The sequence below is a fragment of the Larimichthys crocea genome, chromosome III (assembly GCF_000972845.2).
Source record: "Larimichthys crocea isolate SSNF chromosome III, L_crocea_2.0, whole genome shotgun sequence".
In the NCBI taxonomy this organism is placed as follows: domain Eukaryota; kingdom Metazoa; phylum Chordata; class Actinopteri; family Sciaenidae; genus Larimichthys; species Larimichthys crocea.
In genome coordinates, this window is record NC_040013.1 from 15,193,627 (window position 1) to 15,216,470 (window position 22,844).

A 22,844-nucleotide genomic window follows, 5' to 3' on the forward strand; every position below is an offset into this window, starting at 1 on the left:
AAAGCTTTTTTTGTGTTTTTTTTCTTTTTCTTTTTTGGGCTTTCATCCAAAGTGCTTTCCAATTTGCCTCTCGTTCCCACATTCAAGGTACTAATGTAACCATCAGGGACAATTTGGGGTTTGGTCTCTTGGTCAAGGACAGGAAAAACTGGGAATCTAAATAGACAATCTGCTCTATCTTCTGAGCTTCAATTGCCTCTTTGTGTATGTATACTATGTTAAGACACACTGGATAATATTACTTTATATGGTCCTATTAATGCACATATCGGAGCAACTTGATAACTGAACGGTTATGGTGTAAGGCCACAATGTCGCTGGCTTCCTCTTCTATTTCGCCTCCCAGTAGATAAATTAAATGATATTGATTTACAGGATTTCCCACCAAATATATGGTAAGTAAGCAAACCTTTTATAAACGATTAACTAATGTTATTAATAGGTAATAAAGCATTTACTAATATATATCCAATAATATATATTATAGTATATATATTATATATAATATAATATATTATATAATTATTATATTATTAATACTATATTATATTATATTACTAATAATAATATATCCAATAAAATTCGTAAGAGCAAGTTTTGGTTGCCAGGTCATGAAAAACAGTTAAGGGTACTCATAGAGGTCTCACTTTTTGATTATAACCTACATCATTTCTGCAGTTAAAAATTATAATTAGTCATTAATAAAGGTCGTGGGTTTCTCACTATTTGCCCTCATCCTGCCCTAATCTCATTATTATACTGGTGGAAAATAACCCCAACCTGGCAACCCAAAAGTTGCCCTGCTGTATAATATGAACAAAACTATATTAAAGCATTTGGTAAAGCCATGAGTTACAAACATGTTATAAAGGGTATCTTAGTGGAAAGTGGTTTGTTTCCGCAAAATGAAGGCCATGTGTGAAACACCTCATCCACTCACCCTCTCATGGGCCCCTGGGGGGGCCTCTATCCCAGCCTGCCTGCCAAGACTCCACTTTACAGGAGCCAGTAGTGCAAAGGATGCCGGGTCACACAGATGTCTCCCCGGTCATTTAACAGTCTCTCCGGTAGAGTTTGCTGTGGCCGTTCCCTTCGCCTTCCTCCTGTCGGCTCCTCCCCGTCTATTTATCAACTGTGTGACGGGTCACGTTATCGGAGGGGGGCCAGTGAGTCGGTGTGAAAGCACTGAGAGCTCCCAGCCGACCGAGTCACAGTCTGCCTACACTTACAGTAAAATATTAGTCAAAGAGTTGACGGGAAAACGAAAGCAGCTGACTAACAGCCGGGTGCGTTATAAAATCCCAAAGCGGTGAGCTGTGCGTCGGACAGACTGCTGTAATCTAACCGGAGGAGCTGGATCTCATCTCGGGCTTGGATGCGAAGCTGTACGGCATTATAGGTGCACCGGAGTCTGCCGACGACATGGGGAATAAATAGTTGGTAACGTTGCTTTTCTTCCATAAGAATACGTCGGAATATGTTTTATGTGACTGCCATAGGGCTTTAATGACAGCACACAGGAGTGTGTTCGCGTTAAAAAAGGATGTCAGTGTTGCCCAGCGTGACATTTTGTCAGACAGAGTCACATTTCAGTGTTACACTGAAGCAAGTTGTCACTTGCTCTCAAACGCCACAGCTTTGTGTCGTTCCTGTTGAACGAATCCTGCAATGCAAACACTGTGTTTGTCATTGTTTCACTGTGACAACAGTTCATCTTGGTGTTGTCGAAGTTTCATTGTGGTTGCACTTGGTTTCACTTAATCCTACCTGCTTTCTTTAATGCTCCATTAGCTGATTGTTGTGTTGTTGTAGCCTCATACACTCCCTCATACACTCCCTCATACGCCCACATTTTTCTCTGTGTATAAGACTGCATTTAATCCATATTTAGAAAGTAATTCTCAGTTTTCATCCTTTTTTTTCTTTTTTTTTTTAGTCACACAACAACATCAGTTTGGGATCCAGCTGAAATCATGGATGCGACTTGGAAAAACTGCTTCGAAGAGGAGCTCCTGTGTCCCATTTGCCTGAATGTTTTCGAGGAACCCATCCAGCTGCCATGCAAGCACAACTTCTGCAAGGGTTGCATCTCTGAGGCTTGGGCTAAAGACAACGCTGCGGTCCGCTGTCCTGAATGCAACCATGACTACGACCAGAAACCCACACTGGAGAAGAACTTTAAGCTTGCCAACATAGTGAAGCGGTTTAATGCCTTGAACACTGAGAAAGTCCCTGCTGTGCTGCACTGTGTCCTCTGCAGACGAGGCCCCCCGTTGCCGGTGCGGAAGGTCTGCCTGCGCTGTAAGGAGCCCTGCTGCCAAACTCATATCCAGACACACCTACAGCAGCCGTGTGCAGCCCCGGGACACCTGTTAGTTGATGCCGAAGAGCTGAGCGCTTGGACCTGTCCCAGTCATGAGGCATACAGGCTGCTCCACTGTGAGGAAGAGCAGGTGGCTCTGTGTCCGTTCTGCTGCATCTCTCACTGCACTAACCAAAGACACACAGTCTGCGAAGTGGATACCCAACGCATACAAATGCAGGTACATAAAACGCGCCCACACATACTACCCTACTCACCCAGTTCACTTGAATTATCAGCTGGCAGGCGAGTGCTTGTCAAAAGATTTGATAGATGCTCCTTCCTCCACAGATTTTCCTTTGAATTACAAGGAAGCAAACATTTCTTTCACTTCAACAGTCTATAAATGCCTCCTCTCTTAGCCTCATTCCTTAATCTTATCTGATGTGAAAGGACTAGACAGGTGCAAGCCACCCTTCGGGGCAGATGATAGCCTACACACACACACACACACACACAGATATACGTCACACGCTGCTTTTAACCTTGATCAAACCGCACACATTCCACACCGCCACACCTTCACATTAGCTGCCCTGTGCCCTCGGGTAAGTGCTGTGATGCAATCTGTATCCGCCGGAAATGATGACCCCCCCCGTAGTGGAGCGTATCCGCATGTAGTTTGTTTATGTTAGGTACGATGACACTTTGTCAAGTATTTCGGGACTGATAAATAAATTGACGTATGTTTTTTTTTTTTTTTTTTTTTGCTTTTCAACTAGGCGTTGGCAGTTGGCAGATTCTATTAAATGAATTCTTAAACGTTCGGGGAGACAAAGAAAAATAGATTATGCAGTTTAAGTGTTAATCTAACTGACAAGAAGTGATCTGTCCTGGCAGGGTTGACCTCAGGATGCATGGAGGAATGCGACGCAGCATGTCATGGCGGTGTCCACTTCTGTATTTTCCTCAGTATTGTACAGATTTTCAGTTCACTTTCCTTTCACAAGTCTGGCAAGGTGTAAAAAAACAGCCACCCACACTGCCTCATACACATTCTTCCCTGTTCCTCCCCTATCTGTGAAGTGGCATGAGTGAGAATGAGATTAGTTTTAGCATCTGCTGTGTCGCAGTCTTGTTGATATGTTCGGCGATCAGATTATTCCGGTTGGGAACGTTAAAGACGCATTTCTTTCCCATGTGGAGATCACAAAGTTCAAAAATCTGTGGAAGTCTTCGGTGCAAACTGTTGCTCTGGTTCAGAGCTATTATTGGGACAAAAGATGTCTGTTCAGCCCTTTCCACAGCTGCTCTACACACACACATGCACTCACCCACCCATCTTTCCTTTCTTACCCTGCTGTATGTTCGCAGGGTAAATGGAGTTATCCAGGAGTCAGAGGTCCTGGCTCTTCTCAGATTAACACTGTCCATACTTGCGCCTTCAGACACAGAGTGCGCTCGAATATTGATAAATCTAACAATAGGCAAAAGGTAGGCTTCTTGTAGCGTAATTTGTTGAAGTAGTTTGAGACAGGAGTGGCTTTCTTCATTACTTACTGAGAGGTTGTTCTCCTTGACAGAGCTGTGGTCTATTTTGGTAAAAGGATTTTAAATTCCCCTGGCAGCACTCTTGTTGCTTTTGGGATAAACAAAGAAGGAAAAAACCAATGTTCGTATCTTTGGTTATCTTTGGCTCTCATAAGAGGCTTTTACACAAACCTTTTGCAGGCGTGCTGGTAATTTCAAGACGAGGAAGGGAGAGTAATATAATAATAATGTTGTCCTTGGGACGGGCGGGGGAGAAACCCTCCCACACAACCTCACCTTGGTTTTCTCAGGCACCTCAGCAGGAAACCGTCGCTCATAGAAGGTCTGCCGTTTGCAGTTTCTTGTATCTAGGCTGGAGTGAGTCAGTTCCCCAGAATGCTGAGGGCAGTCCATTGACATCAGACGTGGGGAATAGTTGTCAGTTGATTGTGAAAGAGGCTCTCTGTTCATTGAGCCTGAGGCTCCTCATTTAAACATGAGCTTCCTGGCAACCCGCGGGTGTCTGGATGCCTAAATAGGACAGTGGGGAAAGTGATCATTGGCGGGTTTAATCTTGATAAAGGTAGGCTTTCACGCTGCTACAGAGAGATCAGCTACCAGACAGTTCCCTCCTGTCCCCTTATGCTATTTCAAGCTCACAACAAGAGAAGAGAATTGGAGGAAACATGGCAAAATGAGGAAGACACAGTTGTTGTGCAGAAGCATCCAGGCACAGAAAAGCTGTTGCCATTATGTGAAGCCAAGTCACATAAAGCAGTTCATGCACCATTCACGATAGCAATAACCCAACAAAGTGGTCTTTCCTGTTTTGTAAATACAACAGTCAAACAGAAGGTATGAGGCACCGCTCAGCTTTTAGGCTCTGTGATGCTGGGGTTGCTGAGGCTATTGGAAAAGTATCTGAGTGATTTGTGTAGCTGTCAACTGTATTCCTTCAAAGTAAAAATGTTACAACATACATTTACCTTGAAGCTAATTAAAGGCAGTCTTGTTGCCCCAGCAACTGTACAGTTTATCATTATATGATGTTGGACTTGCTTCAACAGCTCAGGTTAGTCCCCGTGTCTTGTGCTCACACTCTGTAGCCCACAGTATCGCCAACTATAAAGGAAAATGCATTCTTGATTTCTCAAGTGGCACCCTCATTAACACTGCAACAGGGGTGCAGCATTTAACGCATGATCATATTATATTTCTCTAAGCACTTAAAGCTGTGCTTATGAATGCTTTTATATGAACAACAGATCAAATGGCTGCGTGTAACGTGTGAGGGCTGGTTGTATTGACAAACCGTATCGTTAACTCAGTAGTGAGCAGTAAATCAACGCTTGCTTATCATGATTTGGCGCCATCATTGACAGTCGTAGAGTCATACAACAGTAATTTTCACATCTACAAAATGTGGAGAATTGTGTTGTGGAATTCTTAGCAGACAATAGTACACATACCATGGACAATACCCTTTTCTTTCCATTGTGAGGGCACTATATAATGGATAAAGTCACACTCAGACGTCAGATACTCACACAAAGTATAGTGCACTGTATAGTTAATAGTGAGTTACTGCTAAGAAACCAGGCAGGAGATGGTAGAAAGACCAAATAAGAGCCAAAAGGAGAATTAATACTGGACCTGCATTTGTTGGGTAGCCAGAGCAATGACTCAAAATGAATTTTAACGTTGGTCCTAGTCGGTCTAGTCAAACTGTTTGCTCACAATTTGCCAAAGGTTGTTCCACTGGCCCCAAAAAAATCAATTTATGTTGCTTTAACAGTTTAAATGAATCTTTCATTCATTATGTTGTTTTTCATTACCAGCAGTTCAAAGTCTGTCATAATGAAGGTTATTCTAAAACTGTGATTTCCACAGGTGACAAAGTTGTCAGCACTTATCCACTTTGGGTACTTGTTGTTTTGTTTTAGAAACGAGATGAAGATGTTTTCACTGTGGTATAGTATAGTGGCCAGCCAGTTGTTGTACATAAGGCTTCATGAGTGTTGTAAGCAGCTGAAGAGGCCTGTTGCTGTGATACCACAGTGTAGCTACCCTGAAACTCTCTCACTAGAGACCGCAGGAATGTCCTCATTCTCCCTATCTCTCTCTTCTTTTTTTTTTTTTGCTTCAAACTTTCTCTCTTGTTGGTTTCACTCCCTTTTTGTATGTCTTTTTCACTTTCTTTCTGTCCGTTCTTGGCATGTGCAAGCAGAGCCCCACAGCACTCTCTGCCTTTCCTGCCGTTCCCTTTCTCGCATGCACACTCATGCGGAGTGGGAGAGAGCAGACCCGGGCGTTATGCACACAGACATGACAATCTGTCACTGACACAGAGGCCAGTGCAAACAATGGGAGCGATGCATGTGGCAAAATGAGAAAGCACAGAGGGGTAGTGAGACGCCCCCCGCTTTTTGCTCCCTCCTGCTCCCTCACATACACATTAGCCCACATATAAATACATACACAAGGCTTTGTTGCCATGACAGCAGGGTTTCTCTTATTTGGGCATAGTGCCTTTTCCCATGCAGAAACAGTTCATTAAAAAGCATACCTGCCCTCTCCTGTTCCTAGTTAGCTGTCAGCCTGTGACTGTAGATTGATTTCCGTGTCCTGCAGTAAATGGAGAAGGATTATGTATATCGGCTCTCTATACTGGCTTTTTGCATTCTGATTCAGCTCACAGAGGAAGTAGGCTGGCCCCAACAATGGACTTAACTTGGTGTAGCATGGCCCCTGTTAAACTCAGAAGCAATCAGAGATGTATTTGTGCAATTGTGTTTTCCTTTGCTGGTGCTCTCCTAATGGATAAATGCATGTGGTTATCGCTGGCAGCTGTTGTTTCCTCCGTCTCATCAGGGTTGTGGAGGAGGTTGTCTTAGTGACTAATGAATAGGACCCAGGTTCGCTGAGGTCACAGCAGAGGGGCTGAGTTTTAAGAAAGTGCGTGTTTGTTTTCTGTTTTCAGTGCATCTTGTCGCGTTTCATCTGTCTAATCCATCTCTTGTATGTCATCTCTCCACAGGCCATGCTAATGAGGCAGCAAGACAGACTGGAGGGTCGTGTTCAGAACATCGATGAGCAGCTCACCAAGCTGGAGTCAGACAAGACGCTGATGAAGGTACAGTACCACACACACATTTCTTATACTTACAGAGACTCATTTTGTAAACATTATCAGTACTGGTCCCTTACTTCTTTCTCATCATGTGGGCTTTTTTGTGCCATAATTTTGTAGAATGTGGTGTAATGAAATGACTCTGTACCTTCGTTCACTGTTGGAAAACTTAATTTATCTCCAGCTTTGAATGGCTAGTGCATTAGAGTAGAAAATGCATTTTACAAATGACTTTTCCTACTTCAGTCCCGTAGTCACAGATTACATGAAATGAAGAAAGAAGGAATATACTGTAATATTCAGCAACTGAACACAATAATTCATTACTGTGCATTGGAACACAATTCATTTTCCTATCCCAGGTGTTTACTTGTTTTCTGCTGAATGGTGTTTATAAAGTTTAGGTGCTTACACTAATAAATTGCAATTATACGTAAAAATTGGCACTCCAGCACATTAATATTGCTTTTTCAGTGGACTTGCAAGAAACATATGAGAGACAAACTTGATTAATCAACAAAAGCTCTTCCAGAGCCATTTCCACACGCTGAGTTTTACACTCGGTTGCTAGTAAATAATTTTTGACATGTGGCTGTGTGTGCATGTGTGTCTTCTCTCCATAGGATGCAGTGTCTGAACTGAAGGAGCGTGTGAGAGCCCAGTATCAGAGGATGCACGCGCTGCTAGAAGCGAACCAGGCTGAAACCATGCAGATGCTGGAGAGCACTTTCACCATGTATGTGAGGAAAAACTCCCAGCAGGTTCTCCAGCTCAACGAGAAGCGCCAGGAAGCGGAAAAACTCCTGAGTTCAGTACAGACGGTCTTCCAAAGATCAGACAGCATTAACTTCATGAAGGTACAAATCTGATTTTCTCTACTGCACATGCGTTCATGTCTTTACAGACACACAAAACACACACCAACTGGAAGTGTTTTGCAGTATTTCTATCCAGAGAATCAAATATTGGAATTTTAGTAGCATTGCCGCACACGAACATTGATGCATATATGGACTGCAGCAGACTCATTACCTTTGTATTCTTCTATTCTGCTCATAACAGCTGTTAGTGAGATGTTTAAAGGAGAATACAATGCTAACTTTGGTATCTTATTGTCTGTTTCAGAACACAAAACCTTACCAGCTACTAATGGACAGGTAAGCATTTCTAATTATATTTTATCTCACTTCACTGGTACATGATTGTATTTAGTGTTTATCATCATGCTACAAGAAACTAGTATTCACTGTTTGGTATTACTAAACGGTTAGAGATTATAGTCATTTGATATTCCTGTGCTCTCACTACAAAGCTGTTAATTTCTTTGAACTAAACATTGAACACTCACAGTGCACGGACACTTATTCAGCAGTCAAATATTCTCTTCCCAACCACAATTAATTTTTCATATTTTTCATATGCCTGTGCTGTTTTAAAGCCAATAACTAATGTGCAAATTGTGGACACATCTAGAGGAATAAGCAATCAACCACCCTTGTTATACTGTATCTTTTCACATTATTCACATACATTTATACTCAAACTCATACTCAAAATGTGTATGCATAAAAAAGAGGTGTGTGCCTCATTGTTACATGTAAGGCATACCTCAGTTGATGGGCAAAGTGTGCTTCCAATCTTCCAGTCCAATAAAACTCAAGTCTCAAAGTGCAGAATGAGTTTCAACCAAGGGTGCAGACAGCTCATTGAATCTGGTCCAATGTATTTTGTGTGTGTGTGTGCATGTCTTTTTTTTTAGGTCAAACTCACACCTGACTAGTGCCATCCCTCCACTCAGAGTGGGCCAGCTCAACTCTCATTATTTGCTCTCCGAACTCTCAATGAGAGAAAAGAACCTGCGAAAAATGTTGGAGGGTAAGAGAAATATTAAAATCACCAAATAAAGCTCAGTAAAATATTATATTTTAGACACAAGATATGATATCTGTTCTCTATCATCTCTTTCTCTACCACTGCTTGCCATTTTCAGAACCATTCAATGAGGCGCCCATTCTTGAGATCGTCCAGTCTCACAGCAGTTCTCCTGGCTCCAACATGGGGACTAGTTCAGGACTACAGAAGAGGAAATATGGCATGGCTTTCCTGGAGAATAACACATCAAACTCCACCTCCCAGGATCCTCCACCTTTGCTCTACGGCAGCAAAAAACCTTTTCTGGCTGACCAGACCCATCACGCTTCATCCATGTATTCCTCTGAAGGCCTCTCCCAGAATCCACACGCTGGCCCCGGCCATAGCCGACTCCTTGACACTTCAGCCCATCACATGGTGGGTCTAGGGTCCAGTTCCAGCCACCACTCAGGGACCATATTCCCCCCCTCTCACTTTCCCAGTGGAGGGGCCTCGCAACAAGCCATGTACGAAGGGAGGAAAGTACTGATGTGCACTCTGAATAACTGTTGCTGCTCCAGGGCCCCCGCTACTCGTGCCCGGCCTCCGTACCCAGCGTCAGACTCCTTCCCCTCCATGACCTCTCAGGAGTTTCCCTCACATGCCCCGTTACCTGCAAGCCAGCCACTGCAGCATTTTCCCATGAGGGGGCTGATGGAGGCCTCACAGACAGCCAGGCACCCCGACTTCTACGGGCTGTATGGACAGTCTTCAACCAAGCATTACGGGACCAAGTAATAAACCAGAATCAGCATTTATGCCGTTGTATTAAATCAGAATTGGCATCAGAATTTCCATGTTTGCTTTTTTGTCCCTTTCCATGTGGGCTCAGAGATTTGTTGTCAGTTTTTGTATCCAACATGCCTTCATTGAAATGTTATTTTGGCATTAACTTGACCAGAAATCTCGCCGTTAGCTTTGGGAGCCCTGTTTACTTCCTGTCCCATGGTGACCCAAATGCTCTAATTTAGATTTTTATTTATTTTCTGTTTCAATTCAACTGGAAGTGCTAATGTGAATAATGTAGTCTTAAATCCATTCAAGCAGTGAACTAAAGAAACAACATATCCTTCATCACGGGTCCTGACGTGGGACTCCAGAGACTTCAGTGCCTAAAAAGACTGTTAACACGCTCTTATTGTACTTGCAAGTTCCTAGCTCTTGATTATTTCCTGTTTGCGGCTGAAAGCATGCAGGGAGCCTCTCCATGCACTCCAAAGTCCACGTGGCTTTAGAAACACACTGGACTACAAATGCTTGTCAGGTTTTTCGTGAATTTTTATACAAGATTATGAATAAACCAAAATCAGTGGAAAATATTGTAAAAACAAGGATATTAATTTACCCTTTTGTTGTATTTTAAGCATTGGTTTACAGATTTTAATGTAATCTTGTGGGTTTTTATCCATGGTCAGAGTGTATATTTTAAAACCAGTGACACATTTGTTTGATTATAGTTCGAGGTCTGTTTGTACTAAGAAGCACATTGTGTGATTTGTTTAAGTTAAGAGGTTATAGTTTGACTCACTGGGTTACAGTGTAAATGTCAGAGCTTCCTGTAAAAGACAAAAAAAAAAGAAGAAAGAAAGAAAAGCCATTATTGTAGTGCATCCCACCCTGCAACTCACCCACAATCTATTCATAGTTTGTAAATGGAAAAACAAGACACTGGATGACCGCATGCTTGAGATCTGCTGTATTCAGAGGAATCTCAGAACATGGTGGAGGAGGTCTGGACAATGATTTGTTACAGAGCGGGCCACAGCAGGCCCCATTATCTGCCAATTTAGGACAGTTCACTTCCTTGTCAACATCCTGGTCTCAGGCAAAATCTCTGTCTCATCCCTCTTTGTCTCATTATTGGAGCTTGTTGTCAAGTTAGGTCAGAGAACAGGAATAACTGATGAGCGGCACCTCCCTCCCCTCGCCTCTGTCTCTTCCTCTCCTGGGGTATCATTTGCCGGGGCTCGATGCGAAGGAGGAGGAGCAGGAGGAGGAGGAGGACGAGGGTGAGAGCGGCAGATGATATAAGCACAGAGTTTTAATGAGGGCTGGGACAGCATAGTCATCTACTTATCTGTCACTCATGTTCTTTTCATCGTTCCCCTCCCCCCCCCGTCAGCGAGAAAGTGAGATAGAGGGAGAGAGCTGAGGGGCGGAGTGGAGGGCTAAGAGGGAGGAGAGGATGAGAAAGGGGGGAATGGTTAGAGAGGTGGTGGTGGTGGGGATACAGAGCAAGTGAAGCACATCACTTATTTATGGGTTATAAAATGTTCTGCCCTCCTGTTTTGTTCTCCCTTTCCTCTTGTCCGGCCTGTTTTTCTTTTTCATCATTCAAATTCTAGAGAGTGAATACTGAAATTTCTGATATCCTTTTCACAGAACCCGACCCCCTTCAGCAGTGAATACATGAGGCAGAGGAGTAGGAGGAGCTGAGGTTTAGTTACAGTGTGGCATGAATTTGGCATTTATTGCGTGTGTGTGTGTGTGTGTGTGGAAGCCTATTAGCATTCCCCTTGAGCATGGTTCCTTCTGTGTGTGTGTTATTAATAAAACATACAGTAGATATCCAGAAGGAGGCCATACCATTAATTCAATACATAGAAATAATTTCATTTATAGCTACATGTTTATATCAAGCATGTCATTTTAAACAGGAAAAAAAACATCAAATTTATGGATTTAGACGTCAAAGTCTTATTTTAGTTTGAAAGTAGTAAAAAAACAAAAGTCTATTTTCTGAAGTAACATTTTATTGCAGATCATTACACAGTCTAACAGCACTGCTGTTAATCAATCTTATTATCTATTGGCACAAACTTGAGCCTGGAAAAAAAAAGGTGTGTATGTGTGTGTTTGGTTTGTGGTGCTTCATGTGCAAGCTTGGTGCAAGTCAAATCCTGTTGTATAAGCGTATGTGTGCTCAGGTGTCAGCGCACAATCAGCCAGTTACTGTGTGTTTCCCCATGTATGTGCAGACTCTGTGTGTGTGTGTGCACAGTGAGGTTACATATAGGGTAAAAGTGTGATGCACTTGACAGCTGTGCTCTGTTGTGGCAGGTGTGTTGGAGCTGTATATGTATGAGTACAACACACCGCTGCCTGCAACAGGACGTGAGACTGTAGTGTGTGTGTGTGTGTGTGTACGTGTGTGTGGACATGTGTGTGTTTCAATGCATGGGGAACTGTCAGCTGTTGTGCAGCTGTTGTTTGTGTGCTTTAGCCAGTTGCTTGAGGTACTTACACTATCTCTCTGTTTCATGCACACTCATTTTCTTGCCCTTGCATTTATTATATTTCACAGAGCATATTTACATTTGATGAAATATTGATACTGTGGGTTAGAGGGATGTCACATAGCCATAACTAGTATGTCTTGAAGATAAAACGCCACCTAAAAACACTTCACATTTTAGTGTCAGTCTCTTGGAGTTAAAGCAAAAGAGCTTCGTAGAGTCACCATTTTTCACCTAGATTGAATTATGCGTGAAAAGTAAATATGAAACTCACAAAGAGAAACCGGGTGTATGAAAACACTTCATCACAGGGTAAGTACTTGAATGCACTGAACAACACGAACAACACTGGTGGTATATAGCGGCTGAAGAGTATTTAAAGCTGGAGTTTCCCTCTGTAACTCAGGTCATTGATGCTTATTATTGACATCATCCCGGATACATTTGCACAGCTTGCTGCTTGCATAACCAGCGTGTCAGTTCAGCAGTGGATGTGAGAGGTGGATGACAAGGGCACCATTAAGTATTACATTTTGTGGATTAAATGAGTGGCTAACAGTCTGGACACACACACACAGACTTTTAGCAGACCTCCCAGCATCACTAACAGGAGCGAGAACATATACAGGCATAATGCATACAGAGTGGCTATTCATCAACCATGCAGAATGCTAACCTTCATCTGATAAGGCCTTTGAAATCTGTGCCAAAACTCCAATCCAGGACACACACACACACACACACAGTGCAAAAACATCAAAGACAAAGAGCCCTGGCCAATGTTTATTGATCCCCAGGTCTATTTTTGCCCGTGGAAATCATTGAAACATAAACCAGTTGTCAGGTAAACTGTTCCAGTGGAAATGTGTGCCATGTGTAGACAATATAGCACTCATTTCAGATGCAGAAAAATGAAAGGGCATAGTCCCCTCCTCGGAGGTAGAGCGGGGTCGTCCACCAATCAGAAGATCGGCGGTTCGATCCCCGGCTCCTCCAGTCTGCATGTCGAAGTGTCCTTGGGCAAGTTACTGAATCTCAAATTGCTCCCGAAGGCTGTGTGAATGGTTAGCTCCTCAAACTGATGAGCAGTTGGCACTTTGAGTGGTCGGGAGACTAGCTATATAATAAGTGCAGTCCATTTACAGCGGTGTCAGTTTTTTTTTTTTTTGGTGGGGAGAAACAAAGTGGCATGCTACAGCTGTTGCCATGGTAACTTTGGACCGGAGTGACACATTTAAGTGGCAGAGGTGGAAACTGAGAAAGCAGCTTATATTATATATAGTTTGAATATTACTTTGTATTATCTATCTGTATGCGGGTTGTAGTAGAAACACAGAGTTATTGTTTAATAATAACGTGTGGGAGAGAGAAGTAGAGATTTACGGTCCTCTCTGCTCCGTGATGGCGTCACGGCGACGTGATAGTAAACAGGAAGTCGTTTCAGGCCGTTAAACGTGTGTTCAGGATAAACTTCTTTAAAAAAACAACTACACGCACACCTGCGTTACAGTTTACTTTAGATTTACTTCTGCTTCCCTCTGCCTCCAACGTTCAGCAGCTTTTTGTATCGTTTCAGGGCAGATAAACGCTCAGAAATCCCCAGTTACCGCACACACACACACACACACAGAGCCACTAGAAAACCCCTCAGCGCCTCTCAGCAGCTTCAAGCAGTGACATAATTTCTCTTTCTGTTTTATTGGTGTGTTATAAATAACTGTACTTTCCAAAGCTCCTCTTAGTTTCTGGATGGACTGAAGAGATTCCAACACTACTTAATAAACTGGGGGAAAAATATACAATAAACATGATAAAAATACTAAATGATTAAAGTCTTCTTATAGTCTGCTATTATGTTCCTTAATATTAGTTTGATACTTACTAAACTTTAGTATTTTTATGCCATATTTGATATATAGTATATTTCCAGTGTGCACAACTACATTTTTCATAGGTATTAATGTAACTATTGTGTTTACCATTGAGGTTGCTGTTTGCAGTAAACTATACTGCATTATACTGAGACATGTTCCTAATATCTTGGCCACCTCATTTACATACGAGAGGGCCATAATATTTGCAACACAAATCATACAAATCACATAAAGTTGTCTTTATCGGGTGTATTTAATGTGAATTGATGGTCAAAGCTAAAAGTCTGGACTGTCAATTTGGCATACATGAAGCCATCGGTCCTAAATTAGATACCAGAGCAAACATAGAACAATGTCATTTTATGTGTGCTAATAGAGACCACAATAGGCAAGTTAGAGATACAACATGAATCTTTCATATTTTTACCTAACTTCTCCCTATGGTGGCCTTTAGAATTAGTCTAAGCTGCTGCGGTATTGACACTCCCTGCTGGGATCAGAGTACTTTGACTAGCCGACTGAAACGCTTCCTCAATATCACAAACTGTCAAAATGTCCTAATGCCACCCTGAACAAAGTCAGAGAACTGGTGGACAGCTGCAGGTAGAGACGTCCCTGGCAACCATGGCACATATCTGGATGATTCATTCAGTTGGTATGGAGAGGAAGTGTTTTGAACAGTGATATGTTATTTATGAGTGTGTGTGTGTGTGTGTATGCGTGTGTTTTAAAGTGGGCAACACTGGATAGCAGCTGTTCAATACTAAGAAACGACTATCTTCCACCTGAACACTGGTGAACTATGAATTGAGTGCGAGTCACTTTAGGTGAGTCCAGAACCTCCAAGCTCAGCAGGGTCAAGGATTATAATCCACACTGCACTTTTGTATGGTATTTTCATGCTTTTCTGCTATTTAACGAGCTAAGAATGTGTGACTCAGCATCATCCAAATAAATGATGAGCCCACGTTTGGCAAAAAATGAAGTTGGATTCCTTTGTAGTTACTTGATTACTCACTGTACTTCACGGTACTTTCCAATTTGTATTAAAGCCCAGCCCAAAATTAAAAATCAGTCATCCATGTGTATGCTCATCTTTAATACTTCCACAGATCAGCAGTTCTAAGCCCTCTCCTAATTTAAATGTTGTCAGCACCCAAAGGTGCTGTGGCAAAAAAAAAATGAAAACAGCTATTGCAAATAATGAGGTAAACATTCACATCATTTGGTTGATTCATAGACTTGTATTATGTTTCACAAGCTGATAAAAGGTAAAGACCTTGCTGTCATATGGACAAAAAAAAAATAGGACGCTTAACTGTCCAATTAACATATAAAATATGTGACAGAGGAGCATGAAATTCAAAGAATAGACAAAAAAAGATCTGTACATTTATGGTGCATATAAACATGGAAAAGTTTCAGCAAAAAGAAACATTTTATTTGGCCTTGACATTTTTAACATTTCTTTCAACACTCCTCCCTGTGTTGCAGATTGTTGTTACTTATGCTACAAGCACTGCTCTGGACACAGCTGTAACCTCTACATGAAGCTGAGGACTTAACGCACCACACAGATGCTGGACCATAAAACCCTTATACCCAATAAAAGTGGTGAAAGGGTTCACAAAGCTCCCACTCAGCATGCACCAGTTGGATGTGGTTTATGAGTCAGAAAATAAGAAGCGGCAGCACCTGCTCCAAGTCAAGGTGACATTAACTAGTTGGGGGATTGTTAGGCATTGATTTGCTATCTGTCACATGACCCTTTGAGTGTTTTCTCACCCCGGTGGTGTGTAATTCAGTGAGTCTACCTCCTGAGCTGAGATACCCTCATGATCTGTGAAAGCGCTATCAAAATCTAGAGCAGGCAATGTGATGTCTTCTGAGGTTATTACTTGTCTTGTTTCTTCTGCCAGAGAGAGAGAGAGAGAGAGATGGTATCACTGTCACAATAACAGCACCACCTAGGACAATGAAGGGTATGATTTTCAGTTTAACACCATAATAATGCAAAATAATTTATATAAAGCGTCCCTACCCTCCCCCTCGGTCCTGTTTGCTTGTTAACAAAAAGCTGCCATCAAGGGCATCACACAGGTGGTCATTTCTCATGTTACCATGGCAGCACCTGGCATGATTTAGTTGTTGGGACAAAAATTGTGGTGGTGTTACCCTCTTATAGACATCTGGTGCTCAGCGGTGTCGATATTTAGTATTTTCTCTCCTGACTTTTCCCTCTTCAGTCCCACTGTGCCTCAGTCACGCTGCCCGTCATTGTGAGATGGGGGAGGTTTGATTTCATGCAGGTGAGCTGTGAGTGATAGCTCCCAGTGTTTAAGATGATTTTTAATGTGTTACCCATCCAACACTTTCTATTTTAGAGGATCGCGTTCTTCTTTGCACCTCTATGAGTGATGATGCTTTCTGGTTTTGTAATTTCAGTGCTCCTCAGTATGAAGATAAAGTGTAGCATTTCTACTTCAAAAAAAAAAAACAGACTGACTTTAAACAATCTGCAGATGAACCTGTTATACAATCCACCACACACATGCTGTTTACAGCTGCCTTGCAAAAGATTACGTTTATACGAGGATGTTTGTACAGCGCAGATGGGATATATGTATGTATTTGTTGATCATGTGGACTGTAACCTGATACAACCACATCTGCCTTCATAAAGATTTAACTGATATCCCGCCACCCTTTAGCCACAGCAATGATTTATCCATTCAATAATTTGACACAGCAACATTTAACTTTAGGTAGTGGTGCTTTCCGGGCAAGTAGCTGTATTTATTCACTCATCTAACTCTCATTCTGGAGCTTCTCTGCTGCGTATTTAGTCCAACATTCAAGGAAAAAAATGGTTGCAGGATATTTTAACCTTTAACATAAAATACATTTAAATCAAGCATAGTCGTGGCACTGAACCTTGTACCGTAACAAACTTATCAAGGAGTCAGAGGTCCTTAGTTGCACATTTGAGAACAGGAATCCTTCCTCTGGCCCTTGTTGTGTGCGTATCAGTTGGCTACATTTGTTTCTCAAGCTTTGAATTTGTTAAGTATCATTTGTAATTTATGTTGCTATTCTGGTCTCCTGTTTCTAAATAATGACGTCTTGTAAGCTCATCCGTGCTGGGTATATGATTTATGCATGACACATAAAAATCATCAAGTCATTCATTTAATTTCTGCTTTTTTTTTTTCCAGCCTGAATGCTGCTCAGATGAAGGCATTAAGCTTCAGTGACCATGTAGACACCTAAACTGTACATCCTTCAGTGTTAACAGGCTAAAAATGACTGTTTGAATTCGAAGAAGGGGATAAATGAAAACACAAACACTTTTCATGATGTATTCACTATACGTACAAAATCTTCACATTTATGATTGACACGTCACATAGAAAAACAGTATTTTGAAACTACAAACAGCTGGAAATGAAGATACTCTTGTGCATCAAGAACATTTAATAAACTGTATGTGTCTGAATGCACCATTCAGTTGGAATCAATTCATCTGGAAACCCTTTTTTTTTCTGTACACACGCAATGTTTAACAGGAACAGTATCGTCAAACAACACCTGAATCCACTGGTGGTAAAAACATATCTTCCCACCACTGCTGCAATAAATCCATGTCAGTGGTGACTGTATCATATACAGTATAAAACACTGGGTAGCATTTAATAGCAAAAACAGTTCTTCTATAAGTGAAAGCCTCAACTGCTGAGACCAGTGAGAAACAGACATATGGAGAGAATATAAAGAGTCCGCTGTGATGTTCCTTCCTCCTACAGCGTGTTCAGCTGCCACCACACTCAGCGTTCACCTGGCTGTGTGGAAGAAGTACTAAATTTGTAAAATATCTCCGTCTGGTACAAAAAAGCTGTTATTTCTTTAAAACGTATCAGGGAGATTGAGTGAGGCCATTCCAAAAACCCATCAGTGACCTCGCCGCCTACTGCTTCTGCTTCTTCTTTGCCGGTTTAATGGGGGTGATCTCCTCTTCCTCCTCCTCGTCGTCCTCATCATCGTCTTCGTCCTCCTCATCAGACAGGTCCAAGTCTTCGACCTGTGAGGCTGCACAAGAACAGGAGACAATGTTCAATCAACGTTTTAAATTTAATCCCGGTATTATATTTAATTATAATGAGGGCAAAAAGGTGGCTCTATTTAATCTGCCCCCTCAGTTGACCTCATGCAGTTAGACATATGCGGCTGCACACACTCATTACAGCCAGTATAGAGCAAGAGAAGGTGATCATGGAGCCTTACCAGCAGTATTAATAAATGTACATTTCACTGACTTAAACACATATCACAAGTGTCAAAGGTCTTGGATGACACATTTAAACTTTTCATATAGTTTGGTCAAATTCAAGAGAAACTAAATGAAGAAACAAGTTTCCCCAGTTGTAGCCCAGCTGCCTATTAATATATATAAATTAAATTGCTGATTATTTTCTTAATTAATTGATTGGTCAGTTTGAATTTTAGAAATTGGGAAGAATTAGCCCATGTTTCCATATTCAAATAGCTTGTTTTGTTCATCCAAGAGACCAGAACCGGTGCAAAATTAAGATATTTAGTTCAATAAAACTATTCACAAGCGGAAATCAAAGAACTATTGATAACTATTGATATTTTGGCTTAAAAATTAGTGACATGATTAAGTAATTATTTAACTATTTCATTTTTCAGTCGATCAACCAATAGAATAACTAAAGCAGTACACACAAACGGTTATTTTTCTGGATGTCTTATAGAGAAAGTCACTATACTATTCTTATTTCTCTTACTATTGGACATTTTGATAAAGATCGGCACAGGCAGAACGTTCACCGTGTTTTTGTTAAGTAAAAAAAACTGAATTGTTACCTATGAGGTGTAACCCACTGACGGTAACTGGTCCTGTGCCAGCCCTGAGCCGGAGGGTCACTGGGGCTTTCAGCTCAAACTCTCCCAGACTCACCTGAGGAAAAGAAGGTAAAAGGTCAGCGACTATGTGTGTGTGTGTGTGTGTGTGTGTGATGAATTAACCTGCACAGAGAGAAATCACCACACTGTACCATGGGCAGACAGCTGATGTGAAGGTTGGCGATGGGCACTGAAATGGTCTTTCCTTGGTGGTTCATGGCCGTTACCTCCACCACATTACTCTCCTCCTTGACACCCTCGCCCAGACAAACCTGCAGGGATCACAAAACGTATTCAGTTATCGAGTTGTCACTAAAGAAAACATGAAAACACTTCGACACACACTTATGAACAAACTAACAGCAGATGTACATACTGTTCTGAGTTCAAGGAAGTGTTCCAGGTCCTCCTCTTCATCTCCTTGGAAAGTGTAGAAAGGCACTTTGGAGGACAGCTCGCAGCCTGGAACACAAACCCAACATTTAGTTACACTTTTTTTAGATTTTATGAATGGCTCATGACACAGAAACACGCTGAACGGCTGCAGGAATATCAAAGCAGGCATCTCCACTGATCATCACAGAGGAGACCCACGTGTGCGCCCCCACAGCCGCGCGGACAAACTGTTTGAATCGTCCTTACTGAACAGGAAGCTCTCCAACTTTGACTGACGAGCCTCTCCGAGGTCCGAGGACATATCTTCCATGAAGGACATTGTGTCGAAGCTCTAAATGTGGATTATGTGTTCACGGGTTTCTGCCAAATGAAGCATCCACGAAAAAACAACAAGCGCGGCGCAAAGATATGAGCGTGTCGGACACGTCATCACGGCGCGCAGTGGTTTATCATACAACGACACTGATGTGAAACCTGTACAAGAAACTAATATATCAATGAGTAAATAGAATAAAACATATACATGGATACAAGGATTGCAACAAAAATGAGTTTTCTGCTGAGGGAACTTCAGAAAAAAGTGTCCATATGAGAAAGTGAAGCCTATACAATCCAGAAAAACAAACCTAATTAAAATAATAATTTATAATAAGATAAACTAATACATTAATAAGAAATTACAATGCAAATTATGCAAAGTACCCAGTAAAGGATTGCAACAAAAATGAGTTTTTCTCCTGAGGGAACTTCAGCAGGAAAAAAAGTGTCCATATGAAAAAGTGAAATGTTCAAGAGCCCTATACAATCCAGAAAAACAAACCTAATTAAAATAATAATTTATAAGATAAAAACTAATACATTAATAAGAAATTACAAATTATGCATAGTACCCAGTAAAGGATGCAACATCTGTTTAAAATATGTTTAATGTTTTTTTTTTAATGATTTGTGAGGAAAAACAACACAAAAAACAAAAAAGTGAAATGTCCAAGAAACTGTATTTAATCTGAAAAACTCTAAAAAACAGGTTATGAGAACTGTTTACATTTTAAAAACATTTCTCCTGAAGTCCAGAAAGATCCAACTGGCTCACAGAATATTTGTACAAAAACACAAAAAGGCAACAAAGCACCGAGTAACGTATTATGGTTTATTAGTTTTTAATCTTATGTATCTTACATACAAATTTTACACGGTAAACTGTCACTGTATGAACACCCCCCCTCCTCCCTGCCTCTCCCCCCACAGCCTAAACTCAGAATGCACAGTCGGAGCCCTTCTCTCCGTCACCGCCCATTTCTAAATCCAACACGGTTGTCGAGCGTAGACGAAATGAAAAAGAATGCAGAGTGAACCATTGAAAAACGAGCGTCTGTTGTTGTTCTGCTGTCATTTCGAGGATCTGTTTGGGGGTGTCACACCTTGTTGAACGCAGCCAAGGTGAGACGGCTGTGAAACAAGGACAGGCCAGAGTTTTTTCTTTTCCTTACAAAAAAAAAAAAAAAGACATCAAAAAGCCCGCACCAGTTTCAATAAGACATACAAATATAACACTTTATGATTGACAGTGTTTACAGACTGTCTACCAACTACAGTATTATGCTCACAGAGGTGAGTGGCATGCTTCTTCCTCTATGCAGCACGGGATGAGGTTACTCTAATGACCCCACAGCAAATCCAATACACCTCCTGCACATTATGAAAGTACACCGTATCAAAACATCACATTGCCAGGCAGCTACTTTAGAGCAACTGAAGTCCTTGTGCAACCAACAGAACACTCCTATCTCCAAGTGCTTTTTTTTTCTTTTTAAGTAACTATATACATTTACAAAACAAAAAGGGAAATGTGTCAGAATATAAAACATTCGTGGACATAGGAAAAAGGCCTGGGAATTTCTGTTCCGAACGCCCCCCCACTTCTACAGCGTGGGAGTCACTTGGTGACAGGATTTAAACAACCTGTGCGATAACGACAGCTCAACCGAGAAGACATTCGTTTGAGAGAATGCAGTGTTGAAACAATGCAGGGAGGGATGCAAGAAGACACACGTAACCTGATTCATCTTCTAATAACAATGAGTAGCATGGGATAACTTTTTCAGCATGGCACATCTCTCGGACGTCGCGGTCGGGTTTGGAATTAGTGGTTAATAAAAAAAAAAACAGAGCCGCTTTATGACAGAGGGGTGTTTCTACATCTTTACGATTATCGATTTTACTGAAGTAGTCAAATGTAAAATGGTGCCGGCTACTGTTGAAAAAGCGTTCATTACGTAAACATAATGAGACAGTGAGCTTTCGCTGGCGGACGCACTGCAGTCAGTCAGCTTAGGTGTACTGAGGGGATTTCTGTGCTCTGAGAGCTGCTAGGGCAAAACTAAGACATGTGACTGTCAATGTCAGGCTACATCTCTGGAATTTGAGCAACAAACAAGGCCAATGCCCAAAATGAGTGTTCTCTAGCTGTACCCGATTGACACGTGTTAGGAAAGTCTTTACACAGAAGACACTTGGGTCTGTAATATAAACCTAAATCCAAAGGAATGAAACCAAAACAATAGCTTAAAAGGGGGATGAACAAAAAAAGAAATTCTGATTTTAAAAAAAGAAAAAAAAAAATGGCCACGAGCGAAGCGCTGAACAGAAATAGGCTGATAACTCTGTGTGTGTAAACTTGTGGAAGCTTTTCTATTGCTTTCCAAACGTTACTACCACATGAACAGAAATTCAAAAGACCTCCTTGTTGAGTCTTTAGCGGTCTCAACAAATACTTTTCCTCTGCTGCTCGTTGATTGAAACAGTTTCAGAAGCCTCGAAAGCTACAAATCTCCACCCACATTTTCACCTGTGAAGACATTTCACATCACTTCTTCTTAGAAACGCGCCACTTTCTTCCCTTTCTTGGAGTCTATTGTGGTGCAATTGGAAATACCATGATGATGATGATGAAAGGCAAACTCTCCCATAGCACCTCGCATCCTGTACAAAGGTGTCCTACTTATGTCGACAGCTGTGTTGTTTCTCTGTGTTAAAGCTGGGAAAGCAGAACGTACTGGTAGTGAGACACTACCGAGATACAGGCCGCCCTCATTTCGCAGCTATGCTCTCCATTTCAGATAGAGACACTTTGCGTAAGGGCATGCGGGCATATCCACGTAATGGCTACTGGATTAAATCAGGAAAAGGCTTATGGAGTTATTATTTCCTGCCTCCTGGAGGTATATGAGAAGTGGGACCCCAGAAATTAACGCTGGAGTGACACTCTTCCATGTTGGTCGATCATCTGACTACAGATCGCTCCTCGGCCTTTTAGCTTCAGAGCTGCTGAATCCAACAGAGCCAGAATATCTAAGGGCAGCACGGGGAAACTGTGTGTGTGTGCGACTGCTGTGCTTCTGTACACAAATCCTAAAAAGAGGTTCCGGGGCTAGCCCAGATGGTGATATAGTATATCATCATGGAAGGTTTTCTCATGAAGGTAGCAAAAATGTTTAAGCCACTTGCTTGCGCTCTCTCCCTCTCTCTTTTTTTTTTATTTC

At 41.7% G+C, this 22,844-nt stretch overlaps 2 protein-coding genes and 1 long non-coding RNA gene across 4 annotated transcripts; 2 read left to right on the forward strand and 1 right to left on the reverse strand.

Moving 5' to 3' along the window:
* Positions 1-1,078: 1,078 nt before the first annotated feature.
* Positions 1,079-10,268, forward strand: trim8a (tripartite motif containing 8a). Of its 2 annotated transcripts, none has more exons than XM_027277764.1 (7): positions 1,079-1,436; positions 1,937-2,543; positions 6,870-6,965; positions 7,586-7,819; positions 8,088-8,119; positions 8,722-8,837; positions 8,953-10,268. In XM_027277764.1, the coding sequence occupies exons 1-7, from the start codon at positions 1,423-1,425 to the stop codon at positions 9,609-9,611; spliced, it is 1,758 nt and encodes a 585-aa protein (XP_027133565.1). In that variant the 5' UTR covers positions 1,079-1,422; the 3' UTR covers positions 9,612-10,268. The 2 variants fall into 2 exon arrangements, with proteins under 2 accessions (XP_027133565.1, XP_027133566.1); XM_027277765.1 differs by having other exon boundaries at positions 1,082-1,440.
* Positions 10,269-11,914: 1,646 nt separating this feature from the next.
* LOC113745630 (uncharacterized) lies at positions 11,915-22,404 on the forward strand. The gene is made up of 4 exons (XR_003462263.1): positions 11,915-11,926; positions 13,477-13,480; positions 14,836-14,839; positions 22,107-22,404. It is a non-coding gene; the product is annotated as an uncharacterized LOC113745630 (long non-coding RNA).
* npm3 (nucleophosmin/nucleoplasmin, 3) lies at positions 17,195-19,733 on the reverse strand. The gene is made up of 5 exons (XM_027277766.1): positions 19,549-19,733; positions 19,283-19,368; positions 19,059-19,178; positions 18,868-18,961; positions 17,195-18,069 (listed from the first exon to the last, which is right to left on the reverse strand). The coding sequence occupies exons 1-5, from the start codon at positions 19,619-19,621 to the stop codon at positions 17,948-17,950; spliced, it is 495 nt and encodes a 164-aa protein (XP_027133567.1). The 5' UTR covers positions 19,622-19,733; the 3' UTR covers positions 17,195-17,947.
* Positions 22,405-22,844: the final 440 nt, after the last annotated feature.

Bases quoted from the DNA above. Each gene is read 5' to 3' on its own strand.
- trim8a (XM_027277764.1), top strand. The intron at 6,966-7,585 runs GTACAGTACCAC...TTCTCTCCATAG, and splicing joins CAGACAAGACGCTGATGAAG to GATGCAGTGTCTGAACTGAA. The intron at 7,820-8,087 runs GTACAAATCTGA...TGTCTGTTTCAG, and splicing joins ACAGCATTAACTTCATGAAG to AACACAAAACCTTACCAGCT.
- npm3 (XM_027277766.1), bottom strand. From the start codon at position 19,621: ATGTCCTTCATGGAAGATATGTCCTCGGACCTCGGAGAGGCTCGTCAG. The intron at 19,369-19,548 runs GTAAGGACGATT...TTTGTGTTCCAG, and splicing joins GTTGGAGAGCTTCCTGTTCA to GCTGCGAGCTGTCCTCCAAA. The intron at 18,070-18,867 runs GTAACAATTCAG...GTTCTTGTGCAG, and splicing joins CAGTGGGTTACACCTCATAG to CCTCACAGGTCGAAGACTTG.